The sequence below is a fragment of the Anser brachyrhynchus genome (assembly GCF_964034855.1).
Source record: "Anser brachyrhynchus genome assembly, chromosome: 5".
NCBI lineage: Eukaryota > Metazoa > Chordata > Aves > Anseriformes > Anatidae > Anser > Anser brachyrhynchus.
Window position 1 is genome coordinate 50,937,679 of NC_137699.1, and position 22,575 is coordinate 50,960,253.

General features: G+C 36.9%; 2 protein-coding genes across 8 annotated transcripts in view; both read right to left on the reverse strand.

Annotated features, from left to right (window-relative positions):
* Window positions 1–4,963, reverse strand: part of LOC308196203 (uncharacterized protein) — an 83,044-nt gene extending 78,081 nt beyond the window's left edge. Inside the window, exon 1 of the mRNA XM_080594909.1 lies at window positions 3,482–4,963. Coding sequence (XP_080451035.1) covers window positions 3,482–3,774 — 293 coding nt within the window. The 5' untranslated portion in view covers window positions 3,775–4,963. The remainder of the gene's footprint in view (window positions 1–3,481) is intronic.
* A 387-nt stretch (window positions 4,964–5,350) lies between these two features.
* The window catches only part of DICER1 (dicer 1, ribonuclease III), a 73,170-nt gene continuing 55,945 nt past the window's right edge, over window positions 5,351–22,575 (reverse strand). For all 7 annotated transcript variants that reach the window (XM_080594905.1, XM_080594902.1, XM_080594901.1 and 4 more), the window contains 7 exons: window positions 21,556–22,339; window positions 20,002–20,157; window positions 15,262–16,144; window positions 13,058–13,326; window positions 10,646–10,808; window positions 10,479–10,554; window positions 5,351–10,192 (listed from right to left, as the gene is read on the reverse strand). In XM_080594905.1, the coding sequence (XP_080451031.1) occupies window positions 10,027–10,192; window positions 10,479–10,554; window positions 10,646–10,808; window positions 13,058–13,326; window positions 15,262–16,144; window positions 20,002–20,157; window positions 21,556–22,339 (2,497 nt within the window). In that variant the 3' untranslated portion in view covers window positions 5,351–10,026. The remainder of the gene's footprint in view (window positions 10,193–10,478; window positions 10,555–10,645; window positions 10,809–13,057; window positions 13,327–15,261; window positions 16,145–20,001; window positions 20,158–21,555; window positions 22,340–22,575) is intronic.

Below are 22,575 nucleotides of genomic sequence, written 5' to 3' on the forward strand. Positions count from 1 at the left end.
AGCTCACGGGCTACTCGCCTCCAGCATCACCACGCTGAATCCCCTTATACCCAGCAGATAACCCCAGACGCACTTCCAGGAAAGCAAGACCTCTGTGGTGGGCAGCTGAGTGAAACTGTCCAAAAATAATGCAACCTTAGAGAAAAATCAGGCAGATGCATGTATTTATGGCTAGGCATTGGCACAGTTAGAACCTGGCCATCAAAGACTGCCGTTACCTGTACTGCTGAAAACTGTTTGTGCTCTTCAGTTGATTATATTTGCAGCTTCATCTGCTTCTTTACACTTGCTATCATTGCCAAAGTAATCTCTTGTGGCTTCAAGTCAGCCCCAGATCCCTCTGGCGTGGTCTCACTCAGGATCTCCTCAGAATCTCTTTGATCACATTGAGGAATCAACTCCTGAGCATTAGGTTAGGTTTAGCTTTACAAGACAATTGGTCACTGATTAAAACACTTAAAGCTGTCCCCTGAAAGTCACCACCGAAGGACATAGTCCTGCCTGCAGGACTTTAGCCAGACAACTGAAAACCTAAGCTCCAATCGCTTCTCTCTAGTTTGAGACACATAATCTTGGGGAAGGCTCAGGGCAGAGGTTCTCCGTCAGAAAAAAGCAGATTGTGCCAAAGCAGGGGATCAGGAAATGAAGCTCCCTATGTGAGCAGTCATAAGGTGAAGAACCAGCAGGGGATTTTGTGCTGAGTGGTGCCAAAAGGTTGCAAATGGACTACCTCTAACAGCAAAACAGTTTCGCACCCTTCAAACGCATACCTGCTGTGCCTGCTGACCATGCCAGGGCTGGCACTTCTCTGAAGTAGAAGCAGCCACTCAAACTGTTCCCTTGCTGCCAGCACAACAGACAGACCACAGCTCTTCTTGCCCTGAGGCTGCTTTGGCTGCAGGGCAGTTTTCACTACTGTAGTTAAGACACAGGGTCTGCACAGGGGTGAGGTGCAAACCAGCACAAGCTCTGAACTGCTTCAGGAAGGGGCAACGTTCATGGCAAGATGGCTCCTGGCCACAGGACTTGTCTTGCACCCCAGAGGACTAAGCTCAGGGATACTTGAGACTTAAAAAATGTTAGAAGTGGCCAAAACTAAGTGAGTTCTGGAGTGCCTGGTGGCTGACCTTGACCACTGTTTTTTGCAAGGCTCTACCTTACGTGGCCTACTTCACTCGGCCTACTTCTACTTCACTCCTTCCCAGTCCCTCCTGTATGTCCTGCTCTCACCTGAAAACTTAATGCTGAAATAAGCAAATTCTGCCCATTTCCACCACTCTCCAGTCCCCTTCCACCATGCTCACCCCTTTCTGGGGAGCTGATTTATGAGCCAAGTTACCCAGGCCCATTCCTTTTCCTCTCTATATTTAAGCCCTCTCTGAATTGTGGCATTTCTTCCATATCATCTCTAGCCCACAGCTTTCTCCATTTGTTGACACATCTCAGGCTTTTCTGCATGTCCCCACCACTCCTTTCTCAGTTATTGCAGTTTCTGGGATTCCCTGACGTGCATCAATGTGCCATATCCTACACAAAATGCAGCTGTTATATATCTATCACAGATTACACGCTAACATTTAGTTCCTGCAGCCATGTGCCACGTATTTAGCTGCTGCATTAAATAAGGCCTTTGGCCCAGGAAAAAAGGGTTACTACATCTTCCAAGTGTCACAGATTCCTCTCCATCTCCAGTACCAGCAACTTCCAGACTGCTGTTGAGGCCTGAGAACTTCTGCCCTTGTTTTCAGGGAGCCTTTTTGGAGGCCCTGCCTTGCAGCAGCCAGTTGGACAGGCAGCGAGTACAGCTGCCCGTGCCACACTCATCTGTCTAACGAGGTCCCTCTTGCCTGGAACACAGCACTATGTAAAGCTGGGAGGAAGGTAATGAGTGTTGCTGGCAGGAATGTAATTCCCTGCTATTCCAGCTAGAATCACCCTGAAAACAATAATTGCCAAACAGAATTCGTTCCGCAAAATACTATCAATTACCATAAGCGTGTGAAAGCATGGCAGATCTCAGCTATCAAGATCCTGAGGCTCTACTGAATTCAGGCAGAGTTTTGTTCTGAAACTCAGGTCTTGCCTGAATTTAGATGACTGGGTAGTGCACAGCATGGAAGCAAAAATGACTGGTGTAGGTGGCTGTGGTATGAGAACGTGAAAGCAGATGTCTCTACTTAATGATATGTCTTCACTGATGCCTCTGCTAATGCTAGTAGTTGTAAAACAGGCAACTCGTACAAGCATAGCTGCTCCTTCATCTATATTTAGACCTTCATTTATAAAACAAAGTTGAAAATGTTAAAGTTGATGTTGAAGTGTCACTGAAATACCTCTCTGAAAACTGCTTTCTGAGAGGAACAGTTGAGGACTGGACTGACAATCCCACAGTCCCCTCATGTAGCTCAGTGCTTCCGTTCGGTAAGTGAAGCGTGCAGACTTAGCATCCCGCCATTACAAATGCTGAAACAGCCTCAAGAGATCATACTCACCCCGAGTAAATAAGAGGGGACAGACCTCACCTTGGCAAGAGATGAGTGTGACCATGGAGTTACTAGTGACTCACAGGACATGCTACGCAAGAAGAAATCTCTTCCTCCCATTGCCTGTCATTTTCCCATAAGGGAACATTTCACCTACTAGCTACAGAGGGGGATCCATGTACCTCACTGCTGAGTGCCAGCCCTGGGTGGGGAGGAAGGAGCCTTTCTCTCATTTAAGTCACCTCATTTTGACAGGGCCACCTAAGCGCAGAACTGAACGGTGCCCCGTGGCTGCAGCCATGCCTTCGCGGACAGGGGAAGCTGGTCACAGCTGTCGCGGTCTGCAGAGAGCGTGCCTGGAGTAAGCTGACGAGTCCTGGACATTAATAAAAGCTCTGAGGATGATGGCCCTTGTTCCTTCCCTCTAAATCTCGCCCACCTGGCAAAGGAATAATGGAACAAACAGTTGGATATTCACCACAAGAGGTGGGTTATCTCACAAGTAGCTGGCTGTCATGCCACCCTTTTTGTTTAAGAGCCTGAAAAAAAATAAAAGCAAAACAGAAGAGGTTGGCTTTTTATATTGCTGCATTCCTCAACTCTTTCCATTTACTTTATCTGAAAGACGTCTGTGTTAAGTTCAAACGCACGCCAATTACAGAGCCCAGGTGGATGTCTTCCCCATGACTTCAGTTGGAACTGGACAGGAACCCCAAACTACAGGAAATTTTCAAGTTAACAGAAGAAAATTACTTCAATTTAAGAGTTAGCATGGGGCTTCCAATAAAATATATATATATAAAAAAAAGTAAAGTAATATTAAAAGAAGAGTATAAGCCAGGTAAGTGGAAGATGATTAAACTGCAAATTAAATGATACTGTTTTCATAACATATGGAAGGCCCTTGATTATTTTACTCAGCAAAATGAAAGCATTGTTCACATTCTACAATAAGGAAGGACATAATGATAGTTATGAGAAAAATAAAACACACTTACATGTCAGTACTGGCTCCGTCCGCTGACATGGAGATTTCCTCTAAGGAACAGATTCTGCACCTGGACTCTAGTAGAAGTGTTAGGGGAAGCCCAGCCAAGTACCAGATCTGCTCCTCCATGTTTCTGGACTCAAAGCCACGATTAGCTTTGTTACTACTTCTTTTCAGGGCAAGCATATTCAAAAACTTATTCCCCTCAGTTTTCACTCCAATTCCTTTCCTGTATGGTTTTACTTCGGAAGAACAGCAGCTAACCAAATACATCTTAGCCTCATTGATGTTATTATGAAACATTTATTCCTGTAATACAGAGTATGAGAAATCAGTACTTGTAAATACTTCTTTGGGTAGATATAGAGACATTCTCTTTTTACTTTCTATAGAGTGGTCATTGAATTTTGTCAGGATGGCAAAGGGTAAATATCCTGAAAATCATAGAATGGTTTGGGTTGGCAGGGACCTTAAAGATCATTTAATTCCAACCCCCTGCCATGGGCAGGAACACCTCCCACCAGACCAGGTTGCCCAAAGCCCCATCCAGCCTGGCCTTGAACACCTCCAGGGATGGGGCATCCACAGCTTCTCTGGGCAACCTGTGCCAGTGCTTCACCACCCTCTGAGTGAAGAATTTCTTCCTTGCATCTAACCTAAACCTCCCCGCTTTTAGTTTAAAACCATTCTCCCTTGTCCTATGATTATCTGACCAAGTAAAATAAAATGTGAAGTTTGATGTTAGCTTTACTCAAATTATTCGTTTTTTCATGACTTTTATTGTTGTTTTGCAGATCAAGAAAACAGGTTTATCATTAAGTCAAGCCTGATGTACCTTCAGGGGTGTGTGGGAAGAACCCAGTCACTGCTGCCTTCTGTGTAGCTTAAATTTAATTTCATCAGCCATCAGCAGCAGGAATACTTTATTGATTTCACCCTTTGACTTTCTGGACAACTCCAGATGCTTCACATTACGAACCAGCATGGGATGGATCACTTCCTCTGAGACAAGTTTAGATGGCCACCCCACATCTTATTCCTCCAAGGTGACAACTTTTTTTTTCTTTTCATTTCTTAATTTATTTTAATTTTCCTGTTGAAAAAAAATGGGGAAAGAAAGTTTTCTGATTTGAGTTGCTTGCTAGAACTTGGGGGCAAGGGCTGTGCTTATCTAGCCAACATATTTGAGCTTAAAGGACCTTAACTATCAGTGCCAGGTGGGGACCTAGGCTGGGAGGAGAAGCTGGAAAGCTGTAGAAGAAAGGTGCACGTTACCCACTGCAGATGCCAAGAAACTGATTGCACTGGGAAGCTTTCAAAAAGGAAAACCCCTGATCTTAGATTGGCAGGTCTACCTCGTCTCTGTGCAACACTGACATACAACACTGGTGCACCCACCACGTTACTACAAACATGTTTTCAATATTCAGGATACGTGAAATATTTAACGGAAAACAAATGGGAAAAAATAATTAAAACCAATTTGATTAATTTGGGGACTATTAGCACAGATTAACATGCTACTCTTAAAACATGCTGAACTGTGCAAAGCTGTGTTTCTGAACCCTTGTACTCTGGGGCCTCCCAGCTCCAGCAGGAATTTTGTAGGTATAATGGTCAACACAGATCAAATCGTAACATGTACCCCATCATTTTTAACCTGAGCGTCCCTTAAGAGTCGTCACATAACTATGAAGACACTTCATTCATCAGAGGAAGAAGACATGCAGACTTGTATTTAAACTAGGTCAAGAAATGATGTTTTCACTTTTTTAGATTTTTTTTTTTTCAGATTGAGACTGAAAAGTAAGTTCTTGTAAACTCTAGAAGATTTATAAAAATATTAATAGTAACTAAAAACAAAAGCAAGAAGACAATACAAGGTGAACAGACCATAACTTTATTGGAGATATACTCAGCTACAATTATTACAAAAAACTATTAAAGGTAATTGTGATCCATAAGGTGCAGATTGCAAACTTCTGCAGCATGATTACAGTATGAATGAATTACATTTTATGTCCCTTAAAGACAGCTGCAGCATGTGATGGTAAATATTTTATTGTCCATCAAATTATATTTGTTATTCATTCTACTTGATTTCAACCATCTTTTCAGTCAAACTATTTACAATAAAAATGCCTGCAATTTCCAATTCTTGTTTTCAAACATTTTTCTCTCTAACTTGCTGCTGCAGTAAATTCTGAGTGCATCTACAAAGCAATTAAAGTAGTCTGTGGTTGCCATTCAAATAAATGAGGGAAATAAAAACAAGGAGTTTATTGGATAAAATTTATTTTTAAGAAATGTAGTTAGCTTTGACAGAAGTTAATTTTAACTGCTAGTGGAGTATACTACAATGACCTCTAGATATTTGCTAACATAATTCAGATTGAGTTACAGTTGATATTCAGATTACATTTCATGGTCATGAACTGTAGTGTTTTAAGTTTTAAACCTAATATGAAAGTAAAGAAATTAACTTCTTGAAAATTAGAGCAGTTGGGAAAGGATCAATGTCAGTAATTAAGTACCAAAAATCAAAATCCTTCTCGCTTTACTCATATAAAAAATACACAGATTTCCAGAAGAATGTTTTTGTAGGGAACCCCACCCAAAGCATACAAACCCAGAATACTGTCAGACAGAAGCAAGTGTAGCATCACAGCAGATCTCAGCACTATTTGTCATTGTCAGATTATGCGTAATGCTGTGACTGGGATACAACAATTTCATTTTCTATACAGATAAATGCATGTAGCATAGTTATCTCATACGCAGCAACATAAAACCCCTATTTTCCAGTTTATAGTTCTGTATTTACTTACAAGGAGAAGAATCCAAACTCTTTATATATATAAAAGCACAGGATCTTCAGGTTGTAAAAGAACGCAGTTCCATTAATTAAAATACTACTACATCAACTTGCACTAGCTGAGGATCTGGCGCCTCATCCCTGGGCCAACAACATGTTTCTCCCCAGCACTGAAACTAGTCTGAATTCTTCTCTAAGTTCTGTACTCTGCAGTCACAACATACTATTGTGTAATGAGGCTAAAAAATAATAGGCTTTTTCTGTATGGACTTTAGCAGCATCAAGCTGAACAAACACTTCAGAAGTCACTACTGGACACTCGATATTCAGACAGAGCAGAGATTTAGTTGTGGCTGACCAAATTCTAGGGACTGTCATCTTGCAGAAACTACATTATACATATAATATGTCGGTTTGTTCAGAGATAATTAATTACTGGAGTGTCAGAGGTCATTCTAATTTTAATTACTTCACATAACAGTAAAATGATGTAGTAAAAAAACAATAGCTTTAAAATACAACCAAGAGTTGTTACACACGTTCGTTGTATTTTTCCACATACAGTAAAAATGCCACAGACATTGCAAATGACCTATTTAAGTTGTGCAAGTAAATGACACATTGCAGGCATTATAATTATCTTTTTCAAATTCAGTAAATCAGAACAGCAGCAAGGCCAAACCACATTTTTCCTCTCTGTTAAGCATTTTTTCCTTGAAATGAGGTAAAGCATGGTACCAAGTGCAATGCTTATTTGTGCTACATGAACAGAACAGCGCAAAAAAAAAAGCCATAAAAATAAAAACGCAGCATAGTTAGGAGGACTGTTTAAAGTACAGTATAACAGGACTTAGATAAAAAAAAAAACAACAAGGTTCATGCCAACTAACCCCCACACTATTTATGATGAGCCTGTGTGGTTGCTTTTGAAGATGGGTTGCAACAGTCTGCTTACACTTGTGCTCACAGCTTGGCAAGTGATCTCTATCCCAACCTTCAAATGATCAGATTTAGGTCTTTAATAGCATACACTGTCCAATATCAAAACCATATCAACTGAAGGGTAAAACACACAGATGTACAACATGGAAACTAATATGATTTTTCTATCTCAAAGGATACAAAATATTTCAATGAGGTCACACTGGAAAAAATTACGGCATTTAAAACGCATTTAAAAACGCATCAGCAGCAGAAACTACTTTAATAGTCAGCCACTACACCTTTCAGATTTCCAATTCATAGGCTTTATCTAGTAACAAAGTGATCATTAAACTGTTCTGAAATACAGAGCAAATTCAGTTAATTTTCTTTGCATCAAAAACACTCTGTACCACTTTACTGCTAACAATCACCTGAAACCCCTGAGAATCTATAACCTTTCAACAATCAGTAAGAAATTTTAAGCATTCAAAGACTAACTTAAATTTTAGTTTCCTGTAATGCAGTTAAAACTACTTAAGACTTTCTGGATGGTCTGATTTTATCTGCTGATTGATGTCTGGTGAGAAACACATAATTGCTAACTTTACTGACCATGTATTTTCTCTAAGAAACTTCACTCCGACCCTCTAGGAGTGAGCTATAGGAGGAAGAAAGAGCTATAACTTAAAGAAAAAGCTAACTCAAAGCAATTTACTTTTGAAAACTTAGACTGCATGTTTTCACTGTTCCATCTCATTCACATTTTTATACACATCAAGACTTGCAGGTCTTATACTTTGCTGTTATAATTTCATGACTGAAGTACCAAAGAAATGCTAGAATTTGTTTACAAGCCAGTATTTTAATTCTCACTCTGAGTACTATAACAATGCTCTTTTCAAATACAGGAATGGTCCTTTTTGCAGAATGAAAAATGACTGAGATAGAAAATACACGAACATTTGAAAACTGTATTTCAGAAAAGCTTAATGCCTATCCCTTGCCACTAAGGCTTTTTTTTTGTCTTTTTTTTTTTTTCTTAAGAAAGCAAGAGCTGACAGTTTTTGTTTTGTTTTAGTGTGCATTTTGTGAGGAAAGGAATAGGGTTTAAAAGCAGGAAATACAGTATTTATCTGTAATTTAATACATAAGACACAGCATCAAGTTCAAACTATTGTGCTGGAAAACGTTAAAACACCTTGCTCTGCTTTCTCAAACTTCAAGCATAATTAAACAGGGCAAAATTGCAGCAAACCTCTACTGATATTGGTGGGAGTACAAGACCCACAGCTTTTTAAAAAGGTAAATTAAGAGGTATTACAGTTACAGTGCAAAAATTAAAATTTCAAGCATAATATATAAACATAGCACCAAAACAGAAAAAAACAATGCATGCAAAAAAAAAAAGAAGAAAAAGAAAAGAAAAAAGAACTGAGGTATTTAAGTGAAGAGTGCCTACATAAATCTAATTAAAGAAGTATAGGCAAAGCCTAAAAAATAAAAGTATGATTTCCCCCCACCCCCAGTAGACCAAAACATCAATGAGCTAGTTTCTCTAAATTAAGGACCTAAATCACAGATGTATCAAAAGTACGGCAGTTATCTCAAACATCAACTTTCATGTTATTTAACAGCACAGCTTTGGTAGGTGAAATATGCATGCAACTCTGAAAAGTACAGTAAGAAATTTACGTGGAAATATCTCTAAGTGTAAAGGTGCTCCGTTCATTAAATACGTAACCAATTGACTATAAAATCTGCAGCATATTTTAGGTGTGATATGTCTAAGGTTATTTTGTTAGAGTGACAACTTGCACTGTGCAATTATTCATTACTGTTTCCAGTATTGGAACTATCTAGCTTGCAGGTTTGTGTAAAATTGGAATTTTAGCCAAAGACCATATTTTGTTTATGGTATAAAAAAATCTGTAGACTAACCACCTCCTCTGAATTGTTAAAAATAACCTAATTACATATATATGAATACAATTTCTATTATAATCCTGTAATAACTCACAGCTATAGTAATGAGTTGTACTGTAAATATAGAGCTGTATCATTGTAAAATGCATAACAAAATGACGGGAATGTAAAACAGCTTGTTCCAAAAAAGATCAAAAATTAATGATTATTAATGAGGGTTTATTTATTTTTAAGGCAAGAACCTTTTTTTATGCAAGACTATGTGGCATAAGGAAATTGAAGTCTCATTCTACCAGCATGCCAGCCATTTCAATTAAAATCTGTCCCTAACAAATAAGTGCAATAATGATTGGGAATGTCATCTTAATGCAAAAAGATGACATGGAGGGAAAAAAAAAAAAAAAGGAGAATACTGGCACACTTATTCTTTCTTATACCCAATCATCCAGTACAGTTTATCAACTGCTTTATGACTGGCACTAGTGCACAGATTGAAGAATTTCAAGATTACTATATATAAATCTAGCAACTGCATTAGGCATAAGCTCCCTGGCCTTCTAACACTAAGCAAAGCTGTACTGACAATAAAAGTAAACCAAAAAGACCTAACAACAATTATTCTGAACACTTGCTAAATGTCATCATTAAAGCACTCTTGTGATTAAACAAAGCAGAAGTGAGGAAAGAAGACAAGATTGTGTTTGCGCAAAAAACTAACTACAATTAGTTCCAAAATTTTATACATGTTAAATGTTTTGTTAACTATTCTGTTATCAAACAAACTTTAGATTCTGTCTTCCAATTTGTTCCTCTCAACATCAACATTTTTAAAAATTTGCTTTTTTTTTTCATATGTGTTTTTTCCCCATTTTATTTATTTTTTAAGAGGAGTCTCAGCTGTTTGGGACCTGAGGTTGATTTGCTTTGAGGCTTCGTAGTGCTCTTCTTGCAGCTGCAGATTTGGCAATCCTGTAGCTTCTGCCAACACCTTTAAACTTTCCCTTTCCTACAACTTCCACTGTTACTCTGACCTTTCCATCGTAAGTTCTTTCTGCAGGACTGCAAAAATATACACAAGAATTACTTACTGTCTAGGCAAGTTAATGTGAAACACAAGACCTACTTTCTCTTTTCTACAGAAGTAAAAGCAGCATAGTTAAACAGAAATCATTACTTTTCTCAGAAAGTTATACATGGGGAAAAAAATGAATACAAAGACCATCTTAGCTCCTTAGTGCAAATGAGATTAGAAGTCACTCATGACATTTAAAAATCTTCAGCAGTTTACAAAGCACAGCTTAAAACCATTTTAGGGCAGTCTATACCAAAGAAAGTGTATTCTTACCTAAATTTGGCCGTCTCTGGCTCCATTTCCAGCAGCTCTCGCACTGGGGAACGGGGCACATTAGCAGAAAATTTTTCTGTTAAAAAATAAATGATAAAAAAATTGATGCTTGTTCTCTTCATAACAAATGACACAATAATTTTTTATTTTCTGAAAGCTGACGATACCTATTAATGGCCTCATCATTGGATAGTACACTTGCCAAACCATTTCCAAAGACATTCCACTATCCATATAAATGGCACCAGCAAGGGACTCAAATATATCCCCCATGGCCTTTGGTACTTCAATGTCTTCCTCTTTTTCTTCATCTTCTTCAGATCTTCTGAGCTGTTTGCAATTACAAAAAGGGGGGGGGGGGGGGGGGGAGGGAGGGAGGAATGAGGGGAGAAAAGAGAAAGACATTTGCTTCTTTTAAAATAAAACAAAGATCTTCAGAAATGTAACCTCTCTTACATCCTATCCTGAGCTGCTTCCTTTAAGTTTTTCATTGACAACTTTCCACAGTGAAATTGTTCTTTTATTCCCCAATGAAACCATGAAACTAAGTTGCTGGATATATCATTTTTCAAATGTGGAAAAAAAATCCCAAACACCATTGTGTACAGAGGACTTATATGCTTTGTGAATTCCTCCTTTAATAATTCTGTAGGATTTCACCATGGGTCTGTTTTTTTCCCGCAATAAGAAACAGACTTGGCTCTACCAGTGAATACTAGCAAGCTACTCATAACAAAAGAAGACTTCATACATTAAAGACCTCCTAGAAGGAGTCTTTAAAATCTCTAAGTCAAATCCATGGATGAAAGTTGGATGCATCTTTCCTTACCTCATCCACCTCAGAAGACACGCATAAAATAAACATTATTAAAATAAGCCATTGATAACTGATAACCCACCCAACATTCCTACCTAAAATCAATTAAACAAGTCAAACCTCATGTGTTAACTTCCAAATAGGAGTTTCAGAGTTAAAAAAAAAGAAATGGTTTGTGTTTTGAATACTGTATTTCATACCAAGTGCAAACTGAAGCACTTTAGAATTACACAGAACTTAAGTAATAGAAGGAGAGAGAAATTAAGAGCTATAAGGCAAGGAGCAACAGATGTTTCAGGAGTGAGATCTGAAAAAAGAAAAGCAGATGACGTGGAGACACACATGGAAACCAGTCTAGCTGGCATGAACTGCAGAAACAAAGACTCTTGCATTAACTGTGATGAAATAGGAGTTTCAGTAATTCAGTGCCAGACCAAGATAGGGAGCAGGCGTAGGGAGAGTGAAACAAGAATTTTATTTGAAACAGCTATCTCACAATTTGGTCGCAACTTCGGTGGAAGTTTTTAGGCAATCTTTTTGCATACCAGCTAGAACTGAACAAAGCTAAAAATCACTGTTATGAGCTTGTAAGTTGAGTTTCTAATCTTTTTACTTACACCGTGATGAACACAGATAATAGTTTGATCTCTGATGTGAAATAATCTGTATTATCTAAGTTTCAATGAAAATTTTTCTTAGTCAATACTTTCTCAACCTTCCCGTAAAACATATGGATTTCACTCTCTAACAGATGCAAGGGCTGTAAACACATAAGGAACTGAAGCCTTTTCATTCCCAAGCTTTAAATTGTATATCAGAAAGTAGAAGTTACTAAAGTCAGCGAAAACGTGTTTATCTAGTGCCAGGGTATTCTCAGAATATTTTCTAAGAGATTAGTCATAGTTTTTCAGAAGACAAACTATTAGGAATATCTATTTGATAACATTTTTAAAAAAGGATGACATCCATCTCTTCCAAAACCCTGGTTAGAATTTGACCCCGAAGGCCCTTGCTCTCACACATTTTCTGAGCAGCTTATCTAAAGGAGTTGGTTTTAGTCCATTCTTTAGTAAATTTTCATTATTATGTTTCCCATTCAGACACATATGATCTGTGCTTGCAAGTCTTCAGTTAACCTTTTTATTAAGTGGTTTATTTGAATGATGCTTATGTTTCCCTGTCTAGCGGATACAAAGCTTTTTGTTTTACATTTCAAACACACTGGAGTGCAATGAGATGACACCTGCTCCAGCAGAAATCATCCAGAATAAAGAGTGAGAATTTCTTATACAGTGTGCTAAATTAAATAATCCCAGTCATTGTGCCAAGATGGTATTGTTCATAGCATTGCATGAATATCCTATCCCGAGTCAGCACTATGCGACTTAGTGCCTCTTCGTTACAATTTTATTGTATAGTAGGCTTCCAATTGATCAGAGGAGAAAGCAAGCTAAGAACAACACAGGGAAAACACTCTAATAACAATGACACAAAGGTGAAAATTAAATTGAAATTAACTGTCACAGAAAAATCTATAGGCAAAACTGGTCTCAAATTATATTCTGAATGTTTTTATGTACGTTATATCTTCTGAAGATTGTATTTTACTCTGCATATTGAATACTTTATTACTGGGAGCCACCTGCTTTTTTGGCTGCTTTGTGCTTAAAACTGAAACATTACAAAAATGCGCATCATGCTAAAAAATCCAATGCCATGCTATAAATCAGACACTCAAAACATTTTTTCTACTACCACTAACCTCAGAATCCATTCCTTGCATTTCATTCTTTTCCATCTGAAACTGCACAAAGTCATCAATAACATGAAACAGTTCAGGAGAGACAGCTTTGAAGTACTTATGGTAGTCGTACTTTACAGCTAGTGATGCAAAAATGGTATTATTGACTAGAGCAGATCGCAGGTCAGTAAGAACTCCTGGAGAATGTTGTCGTGGGTCTTCGTAAAGGTGCTTGGTTATGAGGTAGTCCAAAATTGCATCTCCCAGGAATTCTAAGCGCTGGTAACAATCTTGAAAGCATTGGAAATACAAGAATATATAACAACACAATTAAGTTTATCACACACATTCTTTCCAGGCCTTTCTGGAAAGGAGGTTTGGTACGCTGCCCTGTGAATTCCACAAACTATCCAATGCTCACGGAAGACAATGCGTATTTTAAAACAGGTATCGTTATCTTTAAAAAGGTTGTTAGTGAATTATAAAAATAAGGAAAAAATACAAGTTTTATTTAAAAATAAAGCTACTTTTAAACCAAATGTTAATTTGTCAGGCTAGCAAAATACTTTTGTTTATAAACAATTAATGTTTATGCCCTTTGGTGCTGAGAAACATGCACAAATAAAAATCAAGAGACTCTACTAGGAAATTAATTTGAAAAGGATGACAATTAGTCTTCCAAAAATGAATAAAGAAATCACTACATTAAAAGCAGGGGGACATACAATGAGATTTTTTGGTGCAGTTGGCCACAAATTTAGAATTCTCTAAATGCACTGAACCAAGATTCCCATTCAGAAGGGGCTCCTTTTAAGCTGACAAATAAAATTGGCAAGCTTTCGCTGTTTGGAAAATTGACAAGGGAGAAGGGAATGGAGAGCTACGGAGGTCTATTTTTAGAAAATAAATAAAACTACCACCACCAACTAAACCTCTTGAAAGCAAATAGGGATAGGTGGGAAGAGAAGGAAGGAGTACAAAATTACTACTTGAGAGTGAAATGGCTAGTAGGAAGCTGCTTTTATAGCAACTGAATCTAAGATACTGCCACATCACAACTAATGCTTCTTAAGAAAAGAAGCTTTGCCTATTGCAGCAACTCCAAATTATCTTATTTGGTAAATAGAAAAGGGACTGGGATCAAATGTTTTGGGTACGAACAACGTAATTTCATCTAGGCACTATGCCCCAATGTTACTGTTAGCATATATAAAAAGGAATCATCTACCTTCTATACGTTTTGTGAAGTTTCTGTAAAAAGTAAATGTACATGTAGGCAATACTACTTCAAATGAAAAACCAAAGCAGCATTTCAGTGTTTCGTCAGGACTGTTTCTCAATGTACTAAGTTTTTAAAATGACTTATTTCTTTAATTAAAACAGAGACTTATTACTCCTTGGAATAAGGAACCAATTCACTATAGGGAAAAATTTGGACTGGTGACTGCACAGGCATTTGCCATTCAAATAGGGTCGCATGTTATAATAGCAAAATATTTATAATTTTAGAAAGAATGAATAATTAATTAATTAGTATAAGCAAAAGTAATTGAAGATTACAGACATACAAATTTGGATTGCTCTTAAATCTTTTATGAGACATTAGGCAGTCTACCTGAAATTAATATTTAGTCTGATTTAGTAAACCGCTTCAGTATTTACTCAATAAAATACCTAGACTTAATTAAGCCTTCCAATTCACAACTTCAAATTGAAATCTCTGTATTTCACTATTTTAGAGACTATTGAGCTAATAAATGTTGTATAGTCTACACTTAGTCTTTAGAAGTACAGTCAAAGTGTAATATTTGGGGGATTAAATTATGGGACAAAACTGGTAAATGTAGTTGCAAAACGTGATCTCTACTTCTAGAAAAACTGTGATTTTCTGGAGTTATAAAGGAACTTATCACAGCTAAATGAGGATCTAACATAAGTTCTATGCAACTGGTGATACAGTGTCAGAGATGACACTTGTACCTGTATCAAGTCAAAATATGAATAATCGTTGAGACACAGCTTCAACAAGTATCCCCCCTTCTAAATCAATGCAAGATACTGTTTCCTAAGATTTTCTGTTAAGAGACTGTTGACTTCCTAAAGTAACGTGCCAGATATTAAAAAAAAAAAAAAAAAAAAGACTACACAGAGGAACAAATACAACATAAACTACCTCTCTTACATTCATCATGTAAGAAAAAACAGTTTTCTTTAAGATAACTTACCAGTAATGGTATTATAATGGTATGAGGCATGAGTAAATGCCTGAAGAAGATAAGCCTTGTTCTTAAAACTGTAGTTTATTTTCTTCTCAAAGTTTTCGAAACCAGAAATAAGGTGATTCAGGGTTTTCTCAGCATCTGGGTGATCAAACATACACCTTGGTGGAATCTTCAAACAGCCATACTCCAGGTCTTTATAAAGAGAAGGCTCTGAATTAGCTACAGAAGCAGAAAGAGAGTTTGGTGAAAGATTCTTCTGCTCACTGTTACAGTTCTCTCCGGTGGCACACAAAGTGCTTTCCCAATCAGTCTTTTTAATTACAGGGAGCACCTTCAGCCCCAATGAACACAGGAAAAGCTGAGCAGCTCTTTCACCACAGCTGGTCAGATAGCAGCCCAACAGGGCTTCCACACAGTCTGCAATGCTTTTGTCAGCAATACACTGCTCTGTATGCAAGTCATATGAGATAGATTGTTTTCCTGCATCAACACCACAGTTTTCTTCTGATGGATTCCAGAAGCCCACTACAAAATCATCTTCTTCAACAGCCTTGCTAGGATCCAAATAGCACATAGCATCCCAAGAGCTATAGTCAAAATCATCAAAATCTGATGAAAACTGAACATTACCCAGGGATGACTTTTTGGGTGCTTTCCATTCATAGTTCGAATCAGTGGTTGAGAAGTGAGAGAGAGAAATTTTCTTCACAAAAGCCCCTGATCCCATTAACATATTATCAATGAATTTGATATGCTCCTGATCATACTCCAAAAAATCATCTTCAAAGTCTGGTTCTTCCTTGGGTAACCTCCACATTAGGTCTTCATCCTCTTCATCATCATCATAATCCTCAAGTTTACCATTGGCCAACAAATTCTCCTTTGTCTGTGAAAGAACACAAAAAATGTGCTACTGAGGAGGAAAATGAGAAGCTCTTATTCCAGAAGTGTCATAAGAATATGACTTGAGTAGTATCTGCTAATAAAAAGCCTGATTTTATTTTTAGTTAATATTCCTAATGACACTGTCTAGTCAGATACACAACAGAATCTCAATTAACACTAGCATTATAAGACTGGAGCAATTGTCTTGGAATACACGGTTACAGGTTAAGTTATAAAGGTTTTGTATGTTTTATGTACAACACATGCACATATGAACATCCCACTGTACATCCCATTTATATAGGAACTCCTACCTGTATCCAATGCACACACAACTACTCAAAAACTACTAAATGATGCCTAATTGCATGCCAAAGAAAAATAAAGAAATAATTTTAAATTAACAAATTTAGAGACTTAAAAAAGGAACAGATTTGGGTATACCCTTCTCTCTGTCTACTAAGAAAGGCTACTGCAAACGTTTCATCAATGTAATTTTGAAGATTCTTTCTACATCCTTCTACGCCAAGTAGGAAGGGGCTCATAGGGTTCACTACAGTCACAATCACCATAAGCTCAGTTTTGGGACAAATAAACTGAAAACACATTTAATGAAACATTGTAAGAAACAACTTGACCCTTGTGCTTCAATAATAAACACTTGAAGTAGCAAAATATATTTATCTATACTCTCACATACAGTTAGTTGCAAATGATCTGCAGTGTACTCAGCAAGCTAATAGAAAGTAAGATTACTGAATCAATGTAGGTGATTTTTATATTACAAATCAAAATTAGGAGCCTAATACCAGTTGCCCAGAATTAAATGCTTGTGTGGGAGACTGTCTTGATTGCATGCATCAGGGATTCAATAAGTGATCTTGCTGCTACAGAACCAAAATACAAGTTAATAATTTGTAATTTTAACAAATATGAAATCTCTCCAGTTTGTCATACATTTTATATTACCAGGATTTCAGCAGAGAACTTCTAAGAATGGAAAAGCAGATAAATGGCACGCTTACACAATATAAGTTTTTGTTTTGTACTGAATATCAACATAAACATTAAATCATGAAGTAAGATAATAATGCAAGGTAAAGGCAACAAGGCAACTAGAATTATTCCTACCCTTTAAACAACTACTTTTTTTTTTTTTTCCAGGCTATACTTATAGCCTTACCTACTTAAAAGAAAAGCTACATTTGCCACCAATTTTTTAATACATAAATTCATATCCACAACAGTAGAAGTATATCTCATATCTCTTCCCTCCTCATATGGAGCGAATTGGTATGGACTGAAGTAAATGATAAATTGAACACAGATATGCCCAGGCTATACAATGCTGTACAATTTGCTATGGCCCCAATCCAGGAAAGCACTTAAACATATTAGCTAAATGCACAAGTAGTCTTCCTTACATCAAAAGGACTATTCACAGGCTCAACCCAGCATCATTGATGTCAATGGGAATTCTGCCACTGAATTTGATAGGAGCAAGATCAGATTCAAAGTGCTTTTCTGGATTGGGTCCTGAAAGCCAACACCATTTTGAATCAAGTGAAACAGCCTCTATCTGCCCTCAATCTATGTATGCTGTACCGGAGTCTCAGCTATCTAATTCTGTGAATCTGTGAACCAGATGCTAACGCTGGGGACACCTCCCTTTGGGCCAAACGCACCACTCCTTAGAGGGGTGGATGGGTGGCAGCCGTAAGGTGCACTAGCAGCCCTTGAACCCACCCGCTGATCAAATGGATGGTGACCTTCATCACAACGGAGCAGGCTGTCAGGTTTAGTAAAGACTGAGAGGAAAAATGTTTCCTGTAGAAATTGATAGTTCGGATATATTTGCCAAAAATTTCTGCTGCTGTAACTACCCGTTTCACACACACAAAGCAGGGATTTCATTAACTTTAATTGTTCAGTACCAAACTACAAAGTTTGATTCAAGAAGTTATTTTGGACAGCAGTAGCAGCACAATGTTCAAGAGAAGTGTATTTAACCAGTCCCAACTCGAGCTAGTGCTGATTTTTTTTCTTATCACTCAACACCTGTCCCATCTGTCACTAAAATAAAAATACACTCCCTGAATGAGATGTGTTAATTTGGAAGACTCCACTGACTGTTTTTGCAAAGATTTTAAATTTGATAAATTACTACATTTTCACTCACAAGTTAATTACAATTAATTTTTAAGAAACAGGACATCTCAGTAACCTACCCTAACATTGTCTGCACATCACTTCTAGTATTAAAAAGATATGAAAATGAGAAATCTAAGTGGTGAGAATGCTCAGTAGCTAAACGAGCCAGGAAACAATTCGGAGAGTTGAGTTTTTTCATAATTGAACAGCACTTCACGTAATAATCCAAAATTAACTCCAGAGGAGATGAGTTTTTCTTAAAGATCATCTGCTTCATTTTGAAGAAGTTATGGCCACTTCCAAGCTGAAGATAATTACATCATGTGTTTTTTTCATGGTTTTTGGAAAAGAGGTATTTGATAAAATGAACAGACCAATCTAGGACAGGGAAGATCTTAATGCTTGATAACACAAAAAATACTAACATTTGACTAGGATGTTTTAGTAATAATCTCTTATAATGATAGGAGATTTCTAGCTCCAGTCATAGACCATGACTCCATGGATAAAGAATGAAATTTAAATCTGAGGTTGCAAAACATCTAGTTGCCACTTGGCACAAAAAAAAAACAACCCACAACCTACTACTTAGTTGTATCACTGTATTTTGGTCTGAAATTTAATATTTTATTTACAAATAAACAGTGACTAACTAGCAAAGAGGAAAAGGCCACTGAAAAGTTATGGAGAAGTGAAAGGTTTTAAAAGTAATGATTAGCGCCTGTCCCACATGCACTATTTTATTTTGAGAAAAGTAGAACAGTAAGTCTCTTTGAAATGAAATCTTGGCACAATACAGAACCACAATAATCAGGTTATTTTATTCTGCAATAAACATTTATTTGCGCAGCACAACTACCTATCAGCCCTCTCATGTGCCCTCTGGTGGTTCTACAATCTGAGGGTGGTCTTTGAATGGGAGAAAAGAGCAAATCCTCCCACTGCCCCTAACCTACAAACTATTCTCAAACATTTAAAAATTAAGTTACTCACTGCTGTAATCAGTGATATTTCTTAAACACCCACTTTTAATCTCAGCATACAGGGAGTTTAGTCAGAAAATAATTGTCGTAGTTCCTCATTAAGATTTGCCATTCCAAAGCTTTTGGCAATGGACAGTAAGGGTGTCTACCCCAGCATTTTATTTTGGATGAGAAGTAGCTCTTGATCATCCCTGCTTTGTAGCTAACAGCAACCAATATTTTTTCAAGCCAGCTGCAAACTTTATTCTGCCAAAGCACTATGAAAAATGGCAACTCCTTTTCATACGTTCTGTAAAGGTAAACTCAAAAAGCAGACATACATAAAAAGGCCTTCTTTATAACTATTACAGCAAAAACAATAATGATAATTCAATTTAAAATTTCCAAGAGAAATTTCAAACCTGGCAAACTCATGACAGCACGTTACATGGAAAAAAGTTTGTCTTTCCTGCTTTTCTGTTAATATACACATTCTTTATTGGATGATGTTCAACCAATTTCCTTAGTTTGGTTTCTAATTGGGATCAGTCCGCTCCTCATTTTCCTTAAGTTATGAAGTTTTTGACAGAAATGAAACAATGGTACTGATTTTATTTATTTGAAAATGTAGCAAAATACCTGACGGAGTGGAAGATGTAGGAGCGAAAGAATATAGACCACAGTCGTTACATTATCCTGATGCATAAAGATGATTATTTTTCAACATAGTTAAAGAAAGTCTTACCACGTCATCTTTCTCCCATTTATCAGTGTTGCTCTTGTCCTGGTTCACTATGTAACCAGGAGGAAGCCAATTGACGGGGGGATCAAAAATCGACACCACCATACGACTAGGCAGTCCCTTCTTTTTTCCAAGGCGATACAAGTTACAGTTGCTGACCTTCAGGAAAAATATTCTGATAAATCTCTGGACATACATTTATAAGAGAAAATGATAAAATATAAAAGAGTAAAACAATTTTACATGGTCAAGCCAGATTTTGTATCATTAGGCACTTCCTCTAATTCTCTAAAGGGTGTTCAGCCTTCTTAACCAATTTACAGCACAGCAAATATTATTAATTTAAAGACAAATATATTAGGTGCAACAATTTCAGTTAAAGAAATCTGACAGTTTGAATTCTCTTTAAAAACAAAATTACTGCTCATTTTAGAATAATAGTAAATATGACTTGGACAACTATCATTAATTACCTGTATTAACAATCAACATTTAAACTAGATTTGGAATGAAAAATGATTACTATTGTGAATAGACTGACTTAAACCTTGGCAATAGAAAGTGTTAACACAGTTCCGTAAAACAAATCTTATTAAGTCATAATCCAGATGTTATTTTTGAAAGATTCAGATTCTTTTAAATAATATAAATAGAAGGGAAAAAGCCCAGTCACATACACAAATATCTTTTTCCTTTTGAACTACCAACTTCTGGTCTTCATTTCTCATTTTAAACACACTTTCCATATTTCTTTTTAAAGTCTTGAAATTTGAACGTGAATATTCAATCACTTTTATTTGAACTGTGCAAATTATTTAGCCTTCTTTACTTTCCAAGACTAAACTACATTTAAACATTTAATCCTCTGTGATGCCTTTTATTAGAAGTAGACAATCAAATACTTAGCATTTCATTCAAATTATCACATTAGGATGAAAAAAAAAAGCATTTTTACAATCGATTATTCCAGAATTCTAAAACAGTAATAGTAAAGTGAAGACTGCTCACTACTGTTTACATTTACGTTAGAATACTTCTATAAGTTTTGATTCAACAGTTCTGTAAGATTTGTTTTTGTTTAATTTTACGTATTCTTGTAAGATTATGCAGAAAGCTTTCTTGGAAAGTAACTCAATGAAGAAACAAAGAGAAAAAGGTCAATAAAGCTACAACCAGATGCTCTGTGCTGCTAACTCTTGATCCTTCTTCATTCAAGTACTCCCATTAAGAGTTTCTACTCAAAGCAAGTCTAATGTTTGGTCCACCAAATGTGTTCTCACTAACCCAGAACTTTTAGTTTGATTCGGTCCTATTCTTTCTTAGGCTGGTAACCAGCTGGTTTAGATTTAGAAATGAACCATAAAAAACAGTTTCAATCAATTACAGCTATGGTAACATTAATTCCTTCAACTTGCATTTATATACACAAATATAGATACGCACAGAAACACACACATATATACTTTTTCTATATATAAATTTAATATTATATATACTATATATATAATATAAATATACATGCCTTCTATGTAATATCATTGGATTGTTACTACTTACTTTTTTGCTTCTCATGTATGACAGCCGTCCCTCATGTGCATCAGGGTAAGTGCAAAACAAGTATGTAGTGATGGCATGCTTTAAAAATGAATCACCAAGCATTTCTAGCCGCTCCAGATTAAATCCATCACTAGCATTTGAAAGAGTCAAAGCTTGAAGAATGAGACCAGGATTAGGACCAAGAGTTTTTGAGGAGTACCCACTGGAAGGGTTCTTTTCAGAATCCACTCTGTCTTTTGAAAGATTAAGAGCTGTTGAAGTACTGGTGGTCACTGCCATTTTGGGGCATCCATCTGAGGTAGATCTGTTAGCATTTCCATCAAGGTATTTATTACTCAGTAGAGTACATTCATTGCTGGGCTTGGGCTGGTTCTCACTGCTGTATAAATTCTGAATGGGATATGAGGTAGTTGGTTGTACAGGAATTTCCTGCCTGCAGTAATTCAGCTGATTTCCTTGGCAAAAGTCTCTGTTAACTAAATCACAATTGCCATTGGCAAGATTTTTATTATAAGAAACACCATTAATTGCTGCAAGTTCTGCCGAGACATCAATTTGGAGTTTACTGGGTGACTCATCGAGCAGTGTTCTGTAACTCACAGACATTTGGTCATGTTTTTCTGCAGAAGAGGTTCTATTAGCACCTTGATGTGCAGCATTTTCAGGGACTACAATTGTGCTGTGCTTACAGTAATTTTCATTCTCTACCAAAGAGGAGCTAGGTATAGAGATGAAGGATTTGCTGTCAATAGACTTTTTCCATCCGAAGTCCAAGTTGGGGTATCTGTAAGGATAACACTCTGGCTTTATTAAGAAAAAAATATTATGACAAGACGACTACATGCACCTGTTTAAGAAAGCAATGCTTTTCTGTAAAAAGTGTCTGCAGCATCTAACTTCACCATTCGCAATCAAGTGTTTCTTAACTACCATTTTGACTGAAAAGTGACATGAGTTAAACAAAGGGTATCAAATTTAAATTCTCATAACAACTAATTTTTTGCCTTGTTTTCAATGAGG